The sequence below is a fragment of the Delphinus delphis genome, chromosome 15 (genome assembly GCF_949987515.2).
Source record: "Delphinus delphis chromosome 15, mDelDel1.2, whole genome shotgun sequence".
NCBI lineage: Eukaryota > Metazoa > Chordata > Mammalia > Artiodactyla > Delphinidae > Delphinus > Delphinus delphis.
In genome coordinates, this window is record NC_082697.1 from 83,785,952 (window position 1) to 83,806,097 (window position 20,146).

The 20,146-nt window shown below is 44.1% G+C and overlaps 1 protein-coding gene across 4 annotated transcripts in view; it reads right to left on the reverse strand.

Annotated features, from left to right (window-relative positions):
- The window catches only part of LOC132438360 (zinc finger protein 300-like), a 32,460-nt gene that overhangs the window by 9,670 nt on the left and 2,644 nt on the right, over positions 1-20,146 (reverse strand). The window contains exons 2-5 of one of the 4 annotated variants that reach the window (XM_060032490.2): positions 18,517-18,559; positions 11,448-11,574; positions 11,066-11,161; positions 5,826-8,600 (exon numbers count right to left, since the gene is read on the reverse strand). In XM_060032490.2, coding sequence (XP_059888473.1) covers positions 7,504-8,600; positions 11,066-11,161; positions 11,448-11,574; positions 18,517-18,525 — 1,329 coding nt within the window. In that variant the 5' untranslated portion in view covers positions 18,526-18,559 and the 3' untranslated portion in view covers positions 5,826-7,503. Of the gene's footprint in view, positions 1-5,825; positions 8,601-11,065; positions 11,162-11,447; positions 11,800-16,717; positions 18,089-18,516; positions 18,560-19,622; positions 19,784-20,146 lie in introns of those variants that run through there. The other 3 variants (XM_069541436.1, XM_069541435.1, XR_011246727.1) reach the window with 3 other exon arrangements.

The following is a 20,146-nucleotide window of genomic DNA, read 5'->3' on the forward strand; positions in this document are numbered from 1 at the left end:
TTGTGGCTCCGGCTGCCTGCTGCTGGTGGCCGTGGCCCTGGGCCACTACCCGGCTGTCTGCCGCCCTCAGCTCACGACTGTGGGGCTCTGCTGGTGCCTTCTCACCGCCTGCTGCGTTGGGGGCTCTCTTCTGGCCTTGGGCCTCACCACGGCCATCTTCCAGCTGCCCTTCCGCCATGGGGGCTTAGTCAACCACGTCTTCCGCGACCTCCCGGCCGTGTTGGTGTTGGCCTGCGGGAACCGGGACCTGCAGGAGCACGTCCTGCTGGCGGCCTGCGTGCTGCTGGGGGTGCTGCCTCTGGCCCTGATCCTTTCTCCTACGCCAGGGCGGTGCTGGTCATCCTGGGGGGTTCCTGGGGCTGCGGGCCACCGCAAGGCCTTCAACACGGTGGCGTCCCATCTCACGGTGGCCTGGGCATGCTCCACGACGGCTGCGCCACGGCCACGTACGCCAGGCCACCGAGCAGCCACTCCCTGGAGGAGGACAGGCTGGTCTCATTCATCTACAACAACCTCACTTCCCCGCTCTACCCGGCCATCTACACGCTGCGGAACCGGGACGTGCAGGGGGCACTGCAGCGGGTGGTCGGCCCCAGGACACCAGGCGCCGTCCACCAGGCTGATGTCACCGAATGCTGGATGCCAGGTGGAGTCTGTGCTGAAATCTCTCCACCACCCCCGGATGGAAACCTCACATTCCAGAACCATCTGTGACTCCCCGAAGCCTACTGGACACAACCTGGGTGCAGCGGACAAGGACTCCAAAATCAGACTCCAGCCTGCTGCTTCTGCATCTAGTGACTTTTTTTTTTTTTGATGTGGACCGTTTTAAAAGTCTTTATTGAATTTGTTACAATATTGCTTCTGTTTTATGTTTTTGGGTTTTTGGCCATGAGCTATGTGGGATCTTAGCTCCCCGACCAGGGATCGAACCCACACCCCCTGCACTGGAAGGTGAAGTCTTAACCACTGGACCTCTATTGACATTTTGAGCTGGAGAGTTCTCTCTGGTGGCAGGGGGATTGTCCCCGTGCATTGTAGGGCGCTTAGCTGCACCCCTTGTCTCCACCCAGAAGATGCCAGTAGCACACACCACTCCCCCATCCAAGTTGTGATGATCAAAAATGTCACCAGACATTGCCAAACATCCCCTGGGGACAGGATCGCCCCTGGTTGAGAACCACTGCTCTGAATCGTAGCCACACAGAATCTTTTGAAGAGGAGTAAGGAGTCTATGGCAGCACTGCTGACAATAGACAAAAACTGGAAATTATCCAAACATTCATGAACATAGAATAGATACAAACAGCTTGTGGCATATGCATGCGATGGAATACTACACAGCAATGAAAAAGAATGAACTACTGCTACTGGCAAAAAAATAAGGACCGCCCAGATGTAATACTGAGTGTAAGAAGCAAGACACAAAGAACACTTCTGGATGCTTCCATTGAAATAAAGGCCAATGACAAACTCATCTGTGGCGGTTGATGTCATCATAGTAGTTAACTGGGGGAAGGGTTTGAATTGGCAGAGGGCACAGGGAGGTTGCCTGGGTACTGGAAACGTTCTATATCTTGACTTGGGTGGTGGTTACGTGGGTGTTTGTGCAAAACTTCACAGAGATGCATCCTTAAGATCGATGTAGTTTGTTGTACATGAAATGAACTGTGGCTGGTTCAAGCTATTCACAAAGACAAGCCTTCAAGTCATCATGCCTTCACTCATGCTGCTTTTTGCCCCTGGTACACTCTGTTTCCACTTACGAAAATCTCTTGTATTATTCGGTGATCCGTCCAGATACTGTACCTGTTGTAGACTGAAGGTGTCCCCACCCAAATTCACATGTTGAAATCTAATCACCATTATTAGTTTGTTATTGGGGGTGGGGTCTCTAGAAGTGATTAGGTCATGAAGGTGGAGCCCTCCTGAATGGAATTAGTGCCCTTATGAAAGAGGCCTGGAAGAGCTCCCTCACCCCTTCTGCCCTGTGAGGACCCAACAAGAAAGCAGTCTGTCTACGAGCCCGGAAGAAAGTTGTCACCACACTGAAGCTGCCGGCACCTTGACCTTGGACTTCCAGCCTCCAGAACTGTGAGAGATACATTTCTGTTGTTATAAGCCTCCAGCTCTATGGTATTCTGTTGTAGTCGCCCGAACGGACTAAAACGGCACCCTTTCCTTCCTCCTCTCAGTTGCAACAGTTGTCACTCTAGAATGTAATTTCAGCATCTGCTTCACTTCCCAATCACCTACCCAGTCCCCCACTTCCCCACTCACAATTAGGCTGTGAGCCCCATAATATAGCCAGATTGCAGATCCTGTTCTTACATTTTAAGATCCATGACCCTGGCAGTTCTTAATAAATGTTTGTTGGAGGAATAAGCCCTAGACAAGCTCTGAGTTCTTTGGGGTCTCACACACTGGCTGTAGGGAGGGGACACGGCTCTCGAGTCCTGCCAAGGACAAGAATCTCTAAGACTGACTCCTCTTTGGGGTCTTAGAGCATCAGAGCTGGCTGTGAAAACCCAGCTGGACAGCTTGGACCCAACTTTCCAATGCAGGGAGGCTTAGAAGCAATGCGTTTGTGTCTTGACATAATAAACTGCATTCGGAAAACTTGATAGCTCTGCTTGTACCCCCAAGGCCAGGGTCCCAGATTCCGTGAGAGGGAACTTTTCCTAAAAATGCCTCCTGAAGGGTCGGTCAGAAACTAGAAGTCTTAGAGCCAGATCAGTGCCGGTAAATACCGCCTACCTAACCTCCTGGCTGGAGAAACCACACGTCTATGAAAACTGATTCGAAGGCTGGGGAGAACTGATCTGTGCAGGCAACGTGGGACACCAGAATGACTATCAGCTGCCTCAGAAATCTCGTGAGTCTGTTTCTGTTTTGCAGATAAGTTCATTTGCATTATTTTTTAGATTCCACATATAAGCGATATCACATGGTATTTGTCTTTCTCTGTCTGGCTTACTTCACTTAGTATGATAATCTCTAGATTATAGAAAACAAACTTAGGGTTACCAATGGGGAAAGCGAGGGAGGGATAAATTAGGAGTTTGGGATTAACAGATACACACTACAATATAAAATAGGCAACGAACAAGGACCTACCGTATCGCACAAGGAACTATTCTCAATTTTTTTTAAATTTATTTTTGGCTGCGTTGGGTCTTCGTTGCTGCGCGCGGGCTTTCTCTAGGTATGCGGGCTTAGTTGCTCTGCGGCATGTGGGATCTTCCCTGTCCAGGGCTTGAACCCGTGTCCCCTGCATTGACAGGCGGACTGTTAACCACTGCACCACCAGGGAAGTCCCTATACTCAATATGTTATAATAACCTATAAGGGAAAAGAATCTGAAAAAGGATAGATTCATAAGTATAACTGAATCACTTTGCTGTACACCTGAAACTAACAACATTGTAAACCAACTATACTTCAATTTAAAAAAGAAAGACAGGAGGAAGAGACCAAAAAAAAGAAAGAAATCTCATGAAAGGGGGTCTCTGTCCTTCTGTCCGTGCCGTCTTAGTTCTTACCTTCTGCTTCTCCCTGAGGCCAGTGCTCGGGACCCTGAGGCACACAGGAAGCCCCCCGTCAATTCCTTCCCAAATCCTACGGCTATGAGGAAGTCCTCACTCAAGAGACACTTAGGGCTGGCAGTCTAACAGGCCTGGTAGCTGTGGTTGATTTGTTCCAGCGCATCTCCCGAGACCGGGTGAGGCCTGAGGGCCACCAGCAGTCCTGTTATCCGCACTGTACATGATTGAGAGTGATGACCACAACCAAAGAAACCTTTGCATTTGACCGCCTGGTGGGGAGCCTTGGTGGGAGCTGTCAGGTTGCTGAGCACAGGTGGCTGCACCTGCTTTGGCGTTGAGGTAAGTCAGGGTAGAGGCCCAGCCTGCGTCTGCTGATGGTGGCCCTTCATCCCCAGGTTCCTTTAAAAGGTTATGCAGGGAATTCCCTGGCAGTGGTTAGGACTCCACGCTTCCACTGCAGGGGGCACGGGTTTGATCCCTGGTCGGGGAACTAGGATCCTGCACGGCGTGGCATTTTGGGTCTTCGGCCGAATTCTGTGGTGGGAAGTAGCAGCTCCGGGCCAGATTTAGATACTTTCAAAGGCTGACTGGCCCCTTTTCTCTCCCTCCTGCTGTACAAAGTCTTTCAAAATATTTTGAGTCTTGAGACGCATCAAGTTTCAAGTTTCAGTTTATTTATGTATTGAGAGATAATTGACACATAACATCCTATTGGTTTCAGGTAGTACAACACAATGATTCGCGACCTGTGTACATTGCGAAATGATCACCGTCATGACTGTAGTGAACATCACTTCATGTAATTGCCAAATTTTATTTTCTTGTGATAAGAACTTTCAAGATTCACTCACTCAGCAACTTTCGAAGATGCAATACAGTTCCAAGTTTCAGCTTCTAATTCTCTATTACCCGCCACGCTGACAACTGACTTGGCCTTGGGGATGTTACCATAAAGGTCTGCAGTGGAATCCCGGGCAGCCGGACTCATAGGCAGCTGCTTCCCCTCAGGGTGTCCCAATCAGCCTCACTGGGATCGGGCTCACCCCCACCAGCGCAGAGGCAGCAGGATCACTGGAGCTGGGACCTCGGAGCCTAGAACCAGTGCTTTGGTGAGTCGGTGGTGGCTGAGTGCTCATGGCAGGGTGCATCTCAGCCCTCACCTGCCCCGACAGGACCTTTTGGAAACCGGGGCCAAGTCTCCTAACAGTCAGCAGCTGGGTCTGTGCCTGGAGTGGGGAAGTACACCCAAAGTCTAACACCCACTGGGGGAGTTCACCCTCCACGGGGCAGCAACCTGTGGGAGACACAGCCACAGCCCGTTTGCCAGCCAAAGGCATTTCTCCACCAGCCAACTGCAAGACTCTACCATCCTGTTCCCAACTGTGAAGACTTCGTGAAATTAACACTTGCTAAGTGGAGCACAGGGTGCAGGACGATGAGTGGGTTCAGCAACAGACCACGGAGAAATCGAAATCGGCAAGTTCATTACTCACAGGGCCTGGACCAAGCACACAGCACACCGGGAGGGGCCCCAGGGGGGGGTCAAGGCGGAGTGCAGACAGGGACTGGACTTGGCACACATCCCTTTATTAGGGTCCACGGGGGAGTGCTCTGGGGTTTCTAGGTTAGGACCAGATTGATCAATCCAAACCCAAAGAGCAGGGTTTTGGTAAGCTCACGGGGGTCCTGGCTAAGGGGTGCGCAAAGCTTACCGGCACTGGGAGGCAGGTGAGCTACTGATCACAAGGGCTGCGGGGCAGTCACTCCAGGGACTTACATCTGCTTGTGGCCGAGCGGCTGCTATAGGGCATGTCCTTGCACGAGGGGCTTGTGTCAGCTTAAGGTTCCTGCAGCCATCTGACCAAACACGATGGATGAGGCAGCAATACTAGAGAGCAGCTTAGCTAGACTCTGGACGGATATACATCGAGTACATCTAGATGTGAACTTATTTTTAGTTATTCAGCTAGGCATATATTGCATGTCTATATATGCATGTATATATACATATATATTTCACACACATATGCATGTTAATGCACATCTTTTGTTAAATCTGAGCCAATACATCTTTGAATATTTACTTTTCTTCCGTTTTTTTCATTTTGTCTTTAAGGAGCTCCTGTTTGCTCTTCTCTCTGTTTTTTTGTTTTGTTTTTAGTATTTTTGGCCGTGCTTTGCAGCGTGCAGGATCTTAGTTCCCTGACCAGGGATCGAACCCGTGCCCCCTGCGGTGGAAGCTTGGAGTCTTAACCACTGGACGCCAGGGAAGTGCCTGCTCTTCTCATTTGTATGTCTCTTCCCCCATTCTTTCACATTTTCCACCTCTCTATATACTGAATTCTGTGAATTGGCTTATGGCTCTGCCTTCCTGTTTCCCATTTTCTTCAGCTGAGTATAATCTGTTTGACATGTAGAATATTTTAACGTTGAGTTTTAAATTTCAGTGACTATATTTTTCATTTCTAGACACGCTATGTGGTTCTTTTTCCAAATAAGCCAGTTATCTTTCTTTGTGTCTGCTTTCATGCAGTTTTGATTTTTTTTCATCATTTTTCAAGACAGTCATTTTTATAGAATTTCAGATTTTTCTATCACCTTAAAAGACTTGAGGTTTTTATTTTGTTAAAATGTCTGTTGACTTTCTTCACATTTTATAATTCTAGATTATGACCTCATCTTGGGTTTGTATGTCAGAACCCTGGGAAACACAGGTTGAGGGTGTCTTTCTCCAAGAATAGTTTGTGTTTGCTTCTGTAAAGTTGCTTCAAAGACCAGGACAAATTTCTATGTTAATTGTTCAGTTTTTCAACTGGGGCATGAGTAGAGCAAATTCACAATTCTAACTCGTAAGAGGTGCAGGTCACAGCTTGTGAATCATCAGGGTAAATTCTTTCCCTACCAGAGTCCAGGGAAAGACAGGCAAGCTTCCTGAGCAAATGAGCAGGTTTTTTTCTGGTCCATCCTTTCCCTATATGTACAGGCTTTTGAAATTTCTCAATTTATGAGGTATTTCAGTGCCAAGCCTTCTGCCTATAGCTTTTAACACCCAAGCTTCTGGGTAAACAAACCTACAGGGAAGCTTACAGCATCAACTCACACACTTTTCAGTTCCCTCTGGAACTGGCACCTGGAAACCTCACTGATTTTCTTGCAAGCTGAATTATGCATTTAAAAGAATGTCACCTGTTATTGTCCATAATTTCAAGTGGTTTACAGTGGAACATTTTTCACTTTAGGTGGTCCACTATACTGCCAGAAAAGGGAGTCCCAACCTTACTCATTTAACATGACTTATAAACTAGTTGATGGAGAGAGATCAGGGGATGTCATGAATTGCTGGTTTCCAGATCCAGGGGGGCTCTGTAATACTTGCCAGCAAACAAAAAACCAAATGGTGTGTGGTACGGTGTATGGACTTCCGGTTGAGTAGTAAATCCCAGTTATAACGTATATTAAAGACAAAAGGGTGTAATTTAGTGTGGAAACTCTTGATAGATGTCATCCTACATATTATGGTATCTGTGTCTACAAGTTCACAATTATGTTCAACTACAAATGCAGTTCAAAAATAAGTAAAATAAAATTCTGTTTATGTAGCATCTCCAGGAACATAGTCCCCGCATACCCCTGGCATTGTTCTGTGGCTTATTCAGTCTGTTATATTAATGGTTTAAATTATTCACTTACAGCTCAATAGCCACAGTTAATGTAGACACAGATACACTTCATAGTTAAGCTTAAGTTTATCCTATAAAAATAGATCTCTCTAGAGCATCATTACCCTTCTATCCTTAGTTTTAAGAGAATAAGCATTTCCTAGTTCTCCAAGTTGGTAGGAAGGTCTGCCCACAGTGGCATTGGACTTCTTGCTGAAGGATTTTCCATGTTCACAAAATCCACAGGGTTTTCATTCCTAGATGTGTTGGGAATTCCTGATGAAAACTTCTCTCTCACTTTATCCGTACAGTTTCTCCCTGGTGTGAATTCTGTGGTGTCTGATGAGGTTCGCCTTCTGGGAGAACGTTTTCCCACAGTCAGAGCATTCATAGGGCTTCTTGCCCATATGGGTTCTCTTGTGTATGATGAGGCAGGAGTTTTGGGAGAAAGCCTTCCCGCATTCGCTGCACTCGTAGGGTTTCTCTCCAGTGTGGGTCCTCTGGTGAAGGATGAGGTGTGACTTCTGGAAGAAGGCTTTCCCACACTGGCTGCAGCCATAGGGCTTCTCTCCTGTGTGGATTCTGTAGTGGATAATGAGGCATGACTTCCGGGAGAAAGATTTCCCACATTCTTCGCAGCCATAGGGTTTCTCTCCCGTGTGGGATCTGTGGTGTTCGATGAGACGTGACTTGTGGGAGAAGATTTTCTCACAGTCTGAACACTTATAAGGCTTCTCTCCAGCCAGAATGGCCTCGGGTATGGAGAGGCTTGTTTCTGGGGAGAGCCTTTTACCGCATTTGCCATTTCCGCCGGGTTTCTCGTCTGTGTGCTTTCCCGGACGTTTTTTGCTGAGGCAAACCTTCTCCTCCCTCAGGCCATCCCCCTGGTCATTGCATCCACAGGACTTCTCATCCCTGTGGACTCTCTGATGGGTGATGATTTCTGATTTATGGGAGAAGCCTTTCCCACATTTGGTACATTTGTGGGGTTTCTCGTTACTGTCGGTTCTCTGATCAGCATTAAGGGCTTGGTCATGGCTTAAAGCATTTCTACATTGGTTACATTCACGTGGGTGTGCCCCAGAATGTGGAGTTTCCAGCTTAGAATAGAGAAATAAGTTCCCCTGTGCATCATATTCAAATCTCCTTCTTGCAAGGTACGCGTTAGGAGTAACGCCTGCATTACCCGGCAAGGCTGCTCCACATGACTCGCACTTAGGGACCTGTTGTCCTGAAGAAACGACGTTTGTGTTCTGACAGGTGTTTTTTTCGACTGTGTTGCATGCGTTTTGCCCTTCTGTGGTCAATTTTTTCTTGTCTAGGAGTGCAGCTTGCTTCAAAAGTTTGTTTTGGTGTTCCCGTTGTCTCTCTACTTGGGTATCAACTTGCAAAACTTCTAGGGAAAAAAATAAATAAGGACACAAACGTGTTATCTTTCCAGGAGCACATCACAGAACTAAACTATTTCAGAAATGTTTGGAAGGAGGATTAACTTCGTGGTTTCAAACCTGATTGCCCAGATTAAATAATCATAATCATAATCCTACTACAAACACTTCCTACTCCCTTGGCTTCTGAAAAGAAAAAAAAAAAAAAAATGAGAACTGATAACAGATAAAACCCTGACGGTGAATATATGTAAGCTCTGCTATTATCAAGTCCACACATTAAATTGGGAAGAGGGTGAAAACACACACAAGAGAAAAACTAGAGGATAGTGGACTCAAGGCATTGATGTGCTGATGAACCAGGTCACCAAGAGAAAAAGAAAACCCGATCTGTGTCAGTTACCATTCTCCATGGTGAAAGCATTCCCCAATGTGACCAATTTGAGGATGACGTCACAGAATGCAGAGCCAGAGGATTCTGCCACCATTGGCCATCACAGGCCGGTACTAGCTCCAGCATCCCTAGGTAAGGGGAAGGCATAATAAGGAGGCCCCATCAGGAGATAAGGGTATTTAGGAATTATGAACGAAGACTAAAGACAGACCAGCGTTTTCAGGGGACTCTAGGGAGAAGGGTGTTTAGGAAATAGGAGCAAAGGACTTGGGCTGAATGAAGTGTGAGTTCCCCTCACTTTATTCCTAGGTTGCAAATAGGCTTTTCTCTCACCTGCACTTCCTGTGCCCTTCCCACCTTAACTTCCCCTCCATTCTGTATATCAAATTAATTTTCTCAAAGCATCAAGTTCTTTAACTGTTACAGGAATTCTCCTAGAGTCAGAGGTCCATTCTGCAGCGGTTTATTCTCACATGGGTCTACGTGGTCTTTACGATGTCCAGTACATGGACACAAGAACCGCAGAACCGAATGCAAGCCATCCTTGCCCTGGGAAGATTCCCTGTTGTGTTCTGATTGCTCAGATGACCGTTTTTTTCATTTGGTTCCCTTAAAACCAAATCTGGCCAACAACCCAACCCTACGTGTCCCCTTCCCATATGCCTGCAGATCAGCCCCTCCACTAAACCCATACTGACATTCCTTGGGCAAGTTGGTTTCCACAGCACTGTGGAATCTACTTGGAGAATCTTAACTGTCGAATTCTTCATCCTATGCTTAGATATTTATTTGCTTTTCCTTTACTTACATTTTAAACCACAAATACCCCGCTATTTCACCTTGGGCACTAATACCCAGTGGAACCATGAAAATTCCTGTGTTTAGAAATATTTATGTTCCCTGAGCCCCACTGCTGAATTCCTAAGAGACAAAATCAATGCCTCGTGATCTTCCCCAGCAGAATTTTCTGGGTTGGGACCCAGCCAGGGGGCATTTTTAAAGCTCCCCCAGTGAGTCTGGGGTACCCCCCTGATTAATAACAACTGCCCTGGGCTTCCCTGGTGGCGCAGTGGTTGAGAATCCGCCTGCCAATGCAGGGGACGCGGGTTCGAGCCCTGGCCCGGGAGGATCCCACAGGCCGTGGAGCAATTAAGCCTGTGAGCCACAACTACTGAGCCCACGTGCCGCAACTAATGAAGCCCACGCGCTTAGAGCTCCACAACAAGAGAGGCCACCGCAATGAGAAGCCCACACACCTCAATGAAGAGCAGCCCCTGCTCGCCGCAACTACAGAAAGGCCGCGCGTGCCAACGAAGACCCAACACAGCCAAAAATAAATAAATAAAATAATTAAAAAAAATAAAAAATAAAAAAAATAACAACTGCCCTGAACAGATGCTTGATAAAGGATCCTTGTCCTAGACAGTAGAGGGGGTTAGTCGATATATACTATGTGTGTCGTGCAGAAATAAAGATGAATAAAACAAAGGCTCAGCTCCCTGTGGGATCACACTGAGATGGGGGAAAAGCTTCAGTTATAACGTATCAGACAAAATGGGGACATGTTACATGGTCTTGAAAGAAGATGAATTTAAAGTCATATAAAAGGTAGAAAATAACTGTTTAAGGCATTGAAAGAAAAGACAACTAAAATAAAAATGAGTGACACAAAATAACACAGTTATTTTAAAATAGGACAAATCTATGAACCCCTGAAAGCATGAGAAAGCCTGTTTTATAACCATGGGGACAAGCGTAAGCCTGAAGATTCTAGAGAAAGACTGAGAAAGCAAGGTCTTAGAAGGGGGCAGTGGAATAGAATGAACGGATAAACTTTAAAAGAATATGTCTTTCTCTAAAATCCAGGGAAAGGAGAGTAATCATGCAGTGATGTGTGATGTATGCAGGTAGCAGGAATCATTTGGGCATTTCAAGGTCTTGAGTCAGATGTCCATAGCTGCTTGCAAAGATCCAAGGCTTTTAACACAGATGTGTGAAACAAAAATAATCTGAGGTTCTGCTTTGTGACCTCCTGGAATCTCATGTCCATTGTCCCCCTCCAGGCTGGTTCTCTCTCACCTGGAAAGCTCCATCTGAGGATCTCTTCCTCCTTCATCCACGGTTCTTGCCCCTGCTCCAACCTGGAGATCACAGCTGGTTTGGTGACTTGACACCCTATTCATAAGAAATAGTTACAAAACTTATGCTGAGCCACCTGGGCCATCCAAGGAAGCAGAAGGCTCAGACTGCCTAATGAACATTTACATCTCAGCCAAAGAATAGCTAGTTCACTTGGGAGGAAAATTCACAAATAATCCAGGTGAGATGAGAACAAGACTTACTGATGGCTGAAACCCAAGGCCAGACATTCTTAGTACTTAACAGGGTCTTACGTAACAGAGAAAAGAAAGGAGCTCAGACATAAGCGGCGGGCAGGGGGGACACAGGAAGCCTTCCTCACCCACGGAGACCAGGTGGCTGTAGTTCTCCAGCATCACATCCCGGTACAGGGTCCTCTGCGTAGGGTCCAGCTGCTGCCACTCCTTACGGGTGAAGCCCACAGCCACGTCTCTGAATGATAACGACCCCTGGAACAGCACACTCCTGATTAAACTGGAGTGCTCAGCACAGAGTATTATGGCAAAGATGTAGAGGAGATGGATCTTACCACCTTCGGAGGTCAGGTTTCCCCATGTTAAGTTATATAGGAAGCTTAGCATGCCCCTAACTTTGTACGACATTTCGTGGGAGAGAAAAAAAAAGATCATTAGAAAATATCTCACTTCTGGATCTCTAGTCACCCATTCATCCATCCATCCATTCAGTGAGCAAGCATCTACGGAAGACCAGGTATGTCACTGGTGTTCTGCATGGTCCTTGAGGTTGAAAGCTCAATGCCACGTTGCTTCTGTTCTAGGGCATTTGTAGTCTGGTGGAGTGAGATGAATGTAAGAGACTGCTGTGTGGTAACAATACACTGAAGGCTATGACGGAAGTACATTTAAGTACAGAACAGACACAAAGAAGACAGCAGTCAAATTCAACATCCTGATGTCAAGTTAAGCCTCATTGGAGGTTACATGTCAGCAGAATCATGAAAAATAAATTGTTCTGATGTTTGAAGGATATTCCTATCAAGAGGCATGGCCTGAGCAAAGGCAAGGAAAATCTGGTAGGAACTGCAAATATATGACAGTAGGGAATGACAGTATAGAGTATAAGGGGAATGTGTGTATGTGTGTGTGTGTGTGTGTGTGTGTGTGTGTGTGTGTGTGTGTGTGTGTGTGTGTGTGAGAGAGAGAGAGAGAGAGAGAGAGAGAGAGAGAGAGAGAGGTCAGATCATAGGACAAACAAAGGGTTTTTCATACATGCAATGGGGACTCCATCACAGTATTTAAGAAGGGGAGTTACCAAAGACAAACTGATGTGGAAGATCACTGCATCACTGAGGTGGGAATCACTGGGAGGGAGAGAATGAATAAAATTCGGGTACAATTATAGGGAATTCTCTGGCATCCCAGTGGTTAGGACTCTGTGTTTCCACTGCAGGGGGCACGGGTTGGGGAACTAAGATCCTGCAAGTCACATGGCACAGCCAAAAAAATAATAATAATAAAAATAAAGTTCGGGTACAATTATAATCATCAACATGTGATATGGTCAAAATTAAGGTGGCAACAAGAGGAAAGCAGAGAAAGGATTCCATGTACACAGAACAGGGCTTGGCTCCCCTTCCCTTTCACCCTCCTTTTCTCTCTCTCTGAATGAATTAAGGACCAAAATTACAATTTTAATTTATACTGAGTATTTTATATATATATATATATATATATATATATATATATATATAATGTTAGTGTGTAAATCATTTTAAATATTGGTTTAGAAGTTAAAAGGCTAAAGTGTAAGAATAATTATCTCAGATTTGTTAATGGAAACAATGTAAAAGGAAGTAAAATCTGTCATAACAAAGTGGAGGGGGGAGTAAAGTGCAGAGTTTCTATATGCGATTGAAGTTAAGTTGTTACCAGGTTAAAACAGACTGTTAACACTATTAAATATTCAATGCAAGCCTCATGGTAACCACAACAAAATCTACAGTAGGTACACAGAAATAAAGAGAAAAAAAAGTATATCACTACCAAAACTATCCTCAAACCACAACAAAGAGAGGAAGAGACGAACAAGAGAACTACAAAACAGAAAACAATTAGCAAAATGGCAATAGTAAGTCCTTACCTATCAATAATTACTTTAAATATAAGTGAACTAAACTCCTCAAATTAAAACACATACTGTGGCCAAATGGATAAAAAAGCAAGACCCAACAATTTTCTGTCCACAGGAGACTCACTTTAGATATAAGGGCACATATTGGGTGAAGGGATGGAGAAAGATATTCCATGCAGATGGTAATCAAAAGAGAGCAGGTCTGGCTATACTTATATCAGACAAAATAGACTTTAAGTCAAAAACTATCACAAGAGACAAAGTCATATAATTATAAAAGGGTCCATTCAACAGGAAGATGTAACAATTATGTATGCACAGACCATCAAAGCACCTAAATATGTGAAGCAACATGGACAAATCAGAAGAGAGAAATAGACAGCAACACAATAATAGTAGCAGACTTAAATACTCCATTCTCATCCAGACAGAAAACCAACAAGGAAAGAGCAGAACTGAACAACACTATAGACCAAATAGCCCTAAAAGATATATACAGAACATTCTACCCAACAGCAGCATAATACTCATTCTTCTCAAGAGCACACAGAACGTTCTCCAGGATGGATCATATGTTAGGACATAAAAGCAAATCTTAACAAATTTAAGAAGACTGAAATTATTCACAAAGCTAGAAATCAATAATAGTAATGAAAATGGGAAAAAATTTAATACATGGAAATTAAATAACCACACTCTTAAACACCATTGGGTCAAAGAAGAAATCAAAAAGGAAATTAGAAAATATCTCAAGACAAATGAAAATGAAAACATAACAAACCAAAACTTAGGAGACGTAGCAAAAGCAGCACTAAGAGGCAAGTTTATAGCAATAAACACCTACTTTTAAAAATAAGATACCAAATAAACAACCTAACTTAGCACCTTTAGAAAAAGAACAAACTAAGCCCAAATTAGCAGGGTTTTTTGAAAAGATAAAATTGAGAAACCCTTAGCTAGACTAGGGGGAAAAAAAGAGAAGACTGGAATATATAAGATCAGAAACGAAAGAGGAGACATTACAACTCATGCCACAGAAATAAAAAGGATCATAAGGACTATGATGAACAATTATACACCAACAAATTGGACAACCTAGGAGAAATGGATACATTTCTAATAAAAATACAACCTACTAATACTGAATCAAGAAGAAATAGAAAGCCTGAGCAGACCAGTAACAAATAAAGAGAATGAAGAAGTAACCAAAAAACTGTCAAACTGTCAAAAAAGAAAAGCCCAGGAACTTTATGAGTGAATTCTACCAAAAATTCAAAGAAGAATTTGTACCAATCTTTCTTAAACTCTTCCAAAAAACAGAAGAGGGAATCCTTCCAAACTCATTCTATGAGGCCAGCATCATCCTGATATCAAAACCAAAGATACCACAAGAAAACTCAGGCCAATATCCCTGATAAACACAGATGCAGAAATCCTCAACAAAAGACTAACACAGCAAATTCAACAGCACGTTCAAAGAATCATAAACCATGACCAAGTAGGATTTATCCCTGGGATGCAAGGATGGTTCAACATATGAAAACCAATCACTGTGTTTCACTACATTAACAGAATGAAGGATAAAAGTCACATAATCATCTCAACGGATGCATGAAAAGCATTTGACAAAATTCAACACCCTTTTATGATAAAAACTCTCAACAAATTAGGTATAGAAGGAACTTACCTCAACACAATAAAGGCCATTTATGAAAAGCCCACAGCTAACACCATACTCAATGGTGAAAAGCTGAAAGCTTTCCCCCTAAGTTCTGGAACAGGGCAAGGATGCCCACTCTTGCCTCTCCTATTCAACACAGTACTGGAAGTCCAGCCAGAGCAATTAGGCAAGAAAAAGAAATAAAAGGCATCCACATCAGAAATGAGGAAATAAAGGTATCTGTTTGCAGATGATGTTATCTTAGTGCAGGGTATCAAAGAGATGTCTATATTCCCATTTCATTGCAGCATTATTCACAATAACCCAAGAGATGGAAACAGCCCAAGTGTCCATCAGTGGGTGAATGGATAAAGAAAATGTGGTATATATATATATATATATACATACAATGAAATATTATTCAGCCATGAGAAAGAAAATCCCACCATTTGTGACAACATAAATGGACCTGAAGGACATTATGCTAAGTGAAATAAGCCAGACAAATACCACAATGATCTCACTCTTATGAGGAATCCCAAATAGTGAAATTCATAGAATTAGAGAGTAGCATGGTGGTTACCAGGGGCTGGGAGGAGGGGGAAAATGGAAGGTTGGTCAAAGGATTCAAAGTTTCAGATATGGAAGATGAGAAACTTCTGGAGATCTACTGTGCAGCATCATGCCTGTGTTTAACAATACTGTATTGTATACCTAAAAATTTGCTAAGAGGATAGATCGTATGTTAAATGCTCCTACCTCAAAAGAAAAAAAGTTATAAAGGTGGGGGAGGGGAATTTTTGGAGGCGATGGATAAGTTTATGGCCTTAACCGTGCTGATGGTTTCATGGGTGTACACTTATCTGTAAACTCATCAAATTGTGTACATTAAATATGTACAGATTGAATGTCAATCATACCACAAAGTGGTTTAAAAAAATAAAAATTTCTGGGCTTCCCTGGTGGCGCAGTGGTTGAGAGTCCGCCTGCCAATGCAGGGGACACGGGTTCGTGCCCCGGTCCGGGAGGATCCCACATGCCGCGGAGCGGCTGGGCCCGTGAACCATGGCCGCTGAGCCTGCGCGTCCGGAGCCTGTGCTCCGCAACGGGAGAGGCCACAGCAGTGGGAGGCCCGCGTACCAAAAAAAATAATAATAATAAAAAAAATAAATAAAAATTTCTAATAGTCACTTTTAAACAGTAAAAAAAAAAAAAAAAAGATTTTAATCTCTCTTTAACCTAATCTATCCAAAATATAATTTCAACATATCATAATTATTTTAAAATCACTGATATAGTTTTCATTCTTTTTTAATCATATCACATCTTCAAAACCTGGTGTGTATTTTCCACGTAAGGTACATCTCAATTCAGACACTATTTTCAGTTTCACTTTGCTGAAATGTAGTCCTATCAAAACAAAGTTGTGTTTCCTGAAAAAATATTTACTCTGATTCAGTTTTTAAATTGAAATGCAATTGAAAATTTCAGAACCACAGTCACATTAACCACACTTTGGATGCTCAGTATCTACCTGTGGCTACTGGCTACCGTGATGAACAATGCATGTCTAGAACACATCAATACTACTGGATTCCTTTGCTGGGAATTTGCTATTGGTAGATAAAACTACAGTTTAATCATTAAGGGCCCAGTTCTATGTCTGTCTGTCTGCCTGCATTCAGATCCCAGCTCCATCGCCTAATGGATTTTATCATCTCTAGCCTCAGTTTGTTCATCTGTAAAATGAGGGAAGGAGTTAATGGTAATATCTATCTCACAGGTTTATTCATGAAACAATATACGAAAAACACAGAGACCGGCACATAAGTGCTCAACAGATAGTTTTATAAGTTTTATTGTCATTATCTTTATCACACATAGCCATAACAGGGAGAAGCTCCCAGTGAGACTTGGTTTCCTACAAAACAAAAGTTTCCCCCAGAAGACACCAAATGAAACGTCCAGCTTCACATACAGGTCTGACAGCCTCATGTTGTGGTCAGCGCTCTCCTCTGAGGAGGCTGTGGTGTCACCACCTGGTTTTCAACCTCTCAGATTGGTCCTGTCCCAGATGTTCCTGGTGTCAGATATCCAGATAGTCCTAGCTTTATTAAGCACAGACACTCCCATCAAGACAGGTCCCTACACCTGAAACTAACACAACACTGTAAGTCAACTATACTTCAATTAAAAAAAAAAAGCGCCTGTAGATAGAGCATTCTGCAGCAAAAAAGACAGGTCCCTGAGCTCAAAACCAACACCCTGTGAGTGCTTGCCTTCCTGGAGTGGACAGCTGCAACGTTTATCCACCAGGTCTCATCTTCCTCTGGGACTAACATCCTCCTTCCTCCCCACCCCAAGCACATGGTGCTCCTGGGAGCGCCCCTCTGCAGACCCAGCCCCTCAGCCCTCGAACTAAGCAGGACCAATCCCAGTCTTTCCCAAAGATCTTTCAAACTGGCCCTATGAAAGGAGACTTCGTCCCATTCTGCGGCAGAACTTGTCGATGTGAGAGCTGATGGCCACCCTATTTCCGGCCATACGGATGAAGTCGGCATGAGAAAAAGAGTCACAGAAACAGGGACAAGAGAACAAGAGAGACACCTGGTGAGATCCGGGTCCCTGGGCGGAACTCTCCCAGTCCCAGCTGCACGCCTGCTCTTCCCAGTTTGGGGTGCTGCCTAGATTTTTGTCTTTGTCCTCAACTAGCTCTAGCTGGGTTTCGCGCTCTTGTAACTTCCAGGATTCTGACCAGTGCACTTCAAGTTCATGCAACCCTAGAGCCCGGGGTAAAGAGGGAGGCCCTTTAGGAACAGAGGCATGTGAGGATGACCGGCTGACAGAACACAATGATATCATGATGTCTGAAGAAAGATAATGACGACCGGTGAGAAAGGACGCAAGGGAGGTCAAGGGCAATGGGTGAGGTCTAAGTCACGGAGAGAGAAGGAGGCAGGCGAGCTCGCACAATCTTCCCTCCTGCCCCTGCCGAAGACGGAAGCTTTGAGCTGTTTAAGCTCCATCTGTGTCAAAAATGATTATGAACAGCAGTTTGAAGAACATGCCACTCACTCGTTCCTCTAGATCATTCAGTGTTTTATCTAGGTCAGTGTGGACCGTAACAGCTGTTTATGCAGACCTGAGTGTTTGGATTCCTCCAACAACTGTAATCACAGATTTCTGCACTGGCACAACATCCATTCTTTATACTGGAAAAAAAAAAGTCACAGGAGATCTGCTGTTGTGTTTATTTGAATGTTGCTATCATTGAGGAACCTGCCTGCTATATCTCACGTATGAAGACCCATCACATAAATGTCTAAATATCCTAAAAAGCTTTATTCCCCCTGAGAAGGTGATATGCTTGTCCCAGACAACACAAGTCATATATGGGATGGAATCTGTCTTTTTAAAGTGCCGGGCATGTCAGGCATAAATTTAGAGAGCAGCTAATAAACTGCAGCAGCCTCTGTACTGCCCCCACCCTGCCTTTCCCATGGCCTTGATCGTCCGCTCTCTTCCTATTTTCACGGATCCTGATTTCTGTTTGCATTGCGTTTGATTGGATTAATTCTTACAAGCAACCTGAAATCCACGGTAAAACAAGAAGCGCAGTTGGAAGCAATGCCACACTCACCTGGCACATGGTCCTTCCTTGCTGGTCTGGGAAAAGCAGACACCTGTGGAGGCAGAGATTGGGGTGGGGGGAGAAGAGGACATGAGAGGCCAAGCTTGCCTCCAGCCTCAGAGTCAACTGCTCTAACACCCCAGGCACGGGGTGGCATGGGGGCTCCTCCCAAGAACCCCGTTTATCAGAGCAAAGCCCTCACCTTGGAATGTGATGGGGACCCAACTTTGAGGCTTGAACCTGAATTATTTTTCTACTTAATGAATACACATCCCTGAGTCGCAGTAATCAATGTGCAATTTACTACCCTCCCCTGCCACTACCCAGAAATTTAATTAATAGAAATTTATTCTGAAGAAACAGTCATGAGTTCGGGCAAAGATTTAGCGGCCAAGATATTTATTACAATCTGGTAAAACTCTGAAAAAACAGAAATAACTAAATATCCAACTATAGAGGACGAGTTAAATGAATATACCACAACCAAAGAGAAATAAACATCATGTAGCTAATAAAAATAAAACCATAGAAGACAATTTATTGATCGTATACTGGCAACTGAAAAAGGTGGTTGAAAACTATTTGATCTCACACACACACACGCACACGCACACACACACACTCACACAGAATAGTCTCTGAAATGATGGAAGACAAAATGCAAGTAGTAGTTAGCGTTGCACAGTTGGATAATGCCCAATTTTACATTTTTTTCTTTGTACTTAGATGAATCTTCTAAGCTCTTCTATGACAAATGGGCATTTCATATATGATCATGCCTTTAAAATTATCATTTTAAAAATATCTGTAGCCTACTAATCTTCTAACCCAAAGCTTCTATCACCATTCCTGCCCCTGCTGTTGAGCAAATTCACAGGAAAATATAAAAATGGGTTCTAGAAGGTGGAGTCCATTCAATGGCACTTAGCTAAGGCAACTGGAGGTCTATTAACCTGGGGCGCTCAGTACTATCCGTGGATCCTGCTAAGTTTTGTTTGCTTCTCCTCTCGTAGTTGTAGTTTCTCGACAGTAAATTTTATTATTAAGACCTGTTCTGGGCTGAACTGTGCTCATCTCTGCCCAGGAAGTGGTCCCGTTCTGGCTCTGCCACTTACCAAATATGGGACAAGATCTGATGACTTCTCCTGAGCCCTCCTCCTTTCCTCATTTTCCCAGGGAACCGGAACACGAAGGTTCAGGAGCAAATTTACTGTGGCTGGAAGCATCAACTGGACCCCACACCTATCTCTCCTGAATAGACACGAGGTTGGTCCTAGGTAAGTTCCTACTCAGGACAGAGACACACTGGAGTTTGATCCAAGAATTCTGCAGAGACACTAAAACTCTAGAATTACAGAAACTCCATAAAGAATTCTGAGGATGTCTTTTTTAAAAAATTTGGAGGCTACCTAAGTGCTTAAAAATAAGAGATTGGTTAATAAATTATGATACAATTAAAGCATGCCAAGCTATGAATCAACTTAAAATATTATAAATATTTGACATGGAATGATCTTCCAACAACACCAGCAAGTGAAAGAAGCAGGATACATAGCATATGACTCACAGATGCGTAACAGGAGAATGGATGGGATTTTTTTCCCACGTGCCTGGAAATTTCAGCTAAATCCCAAACACC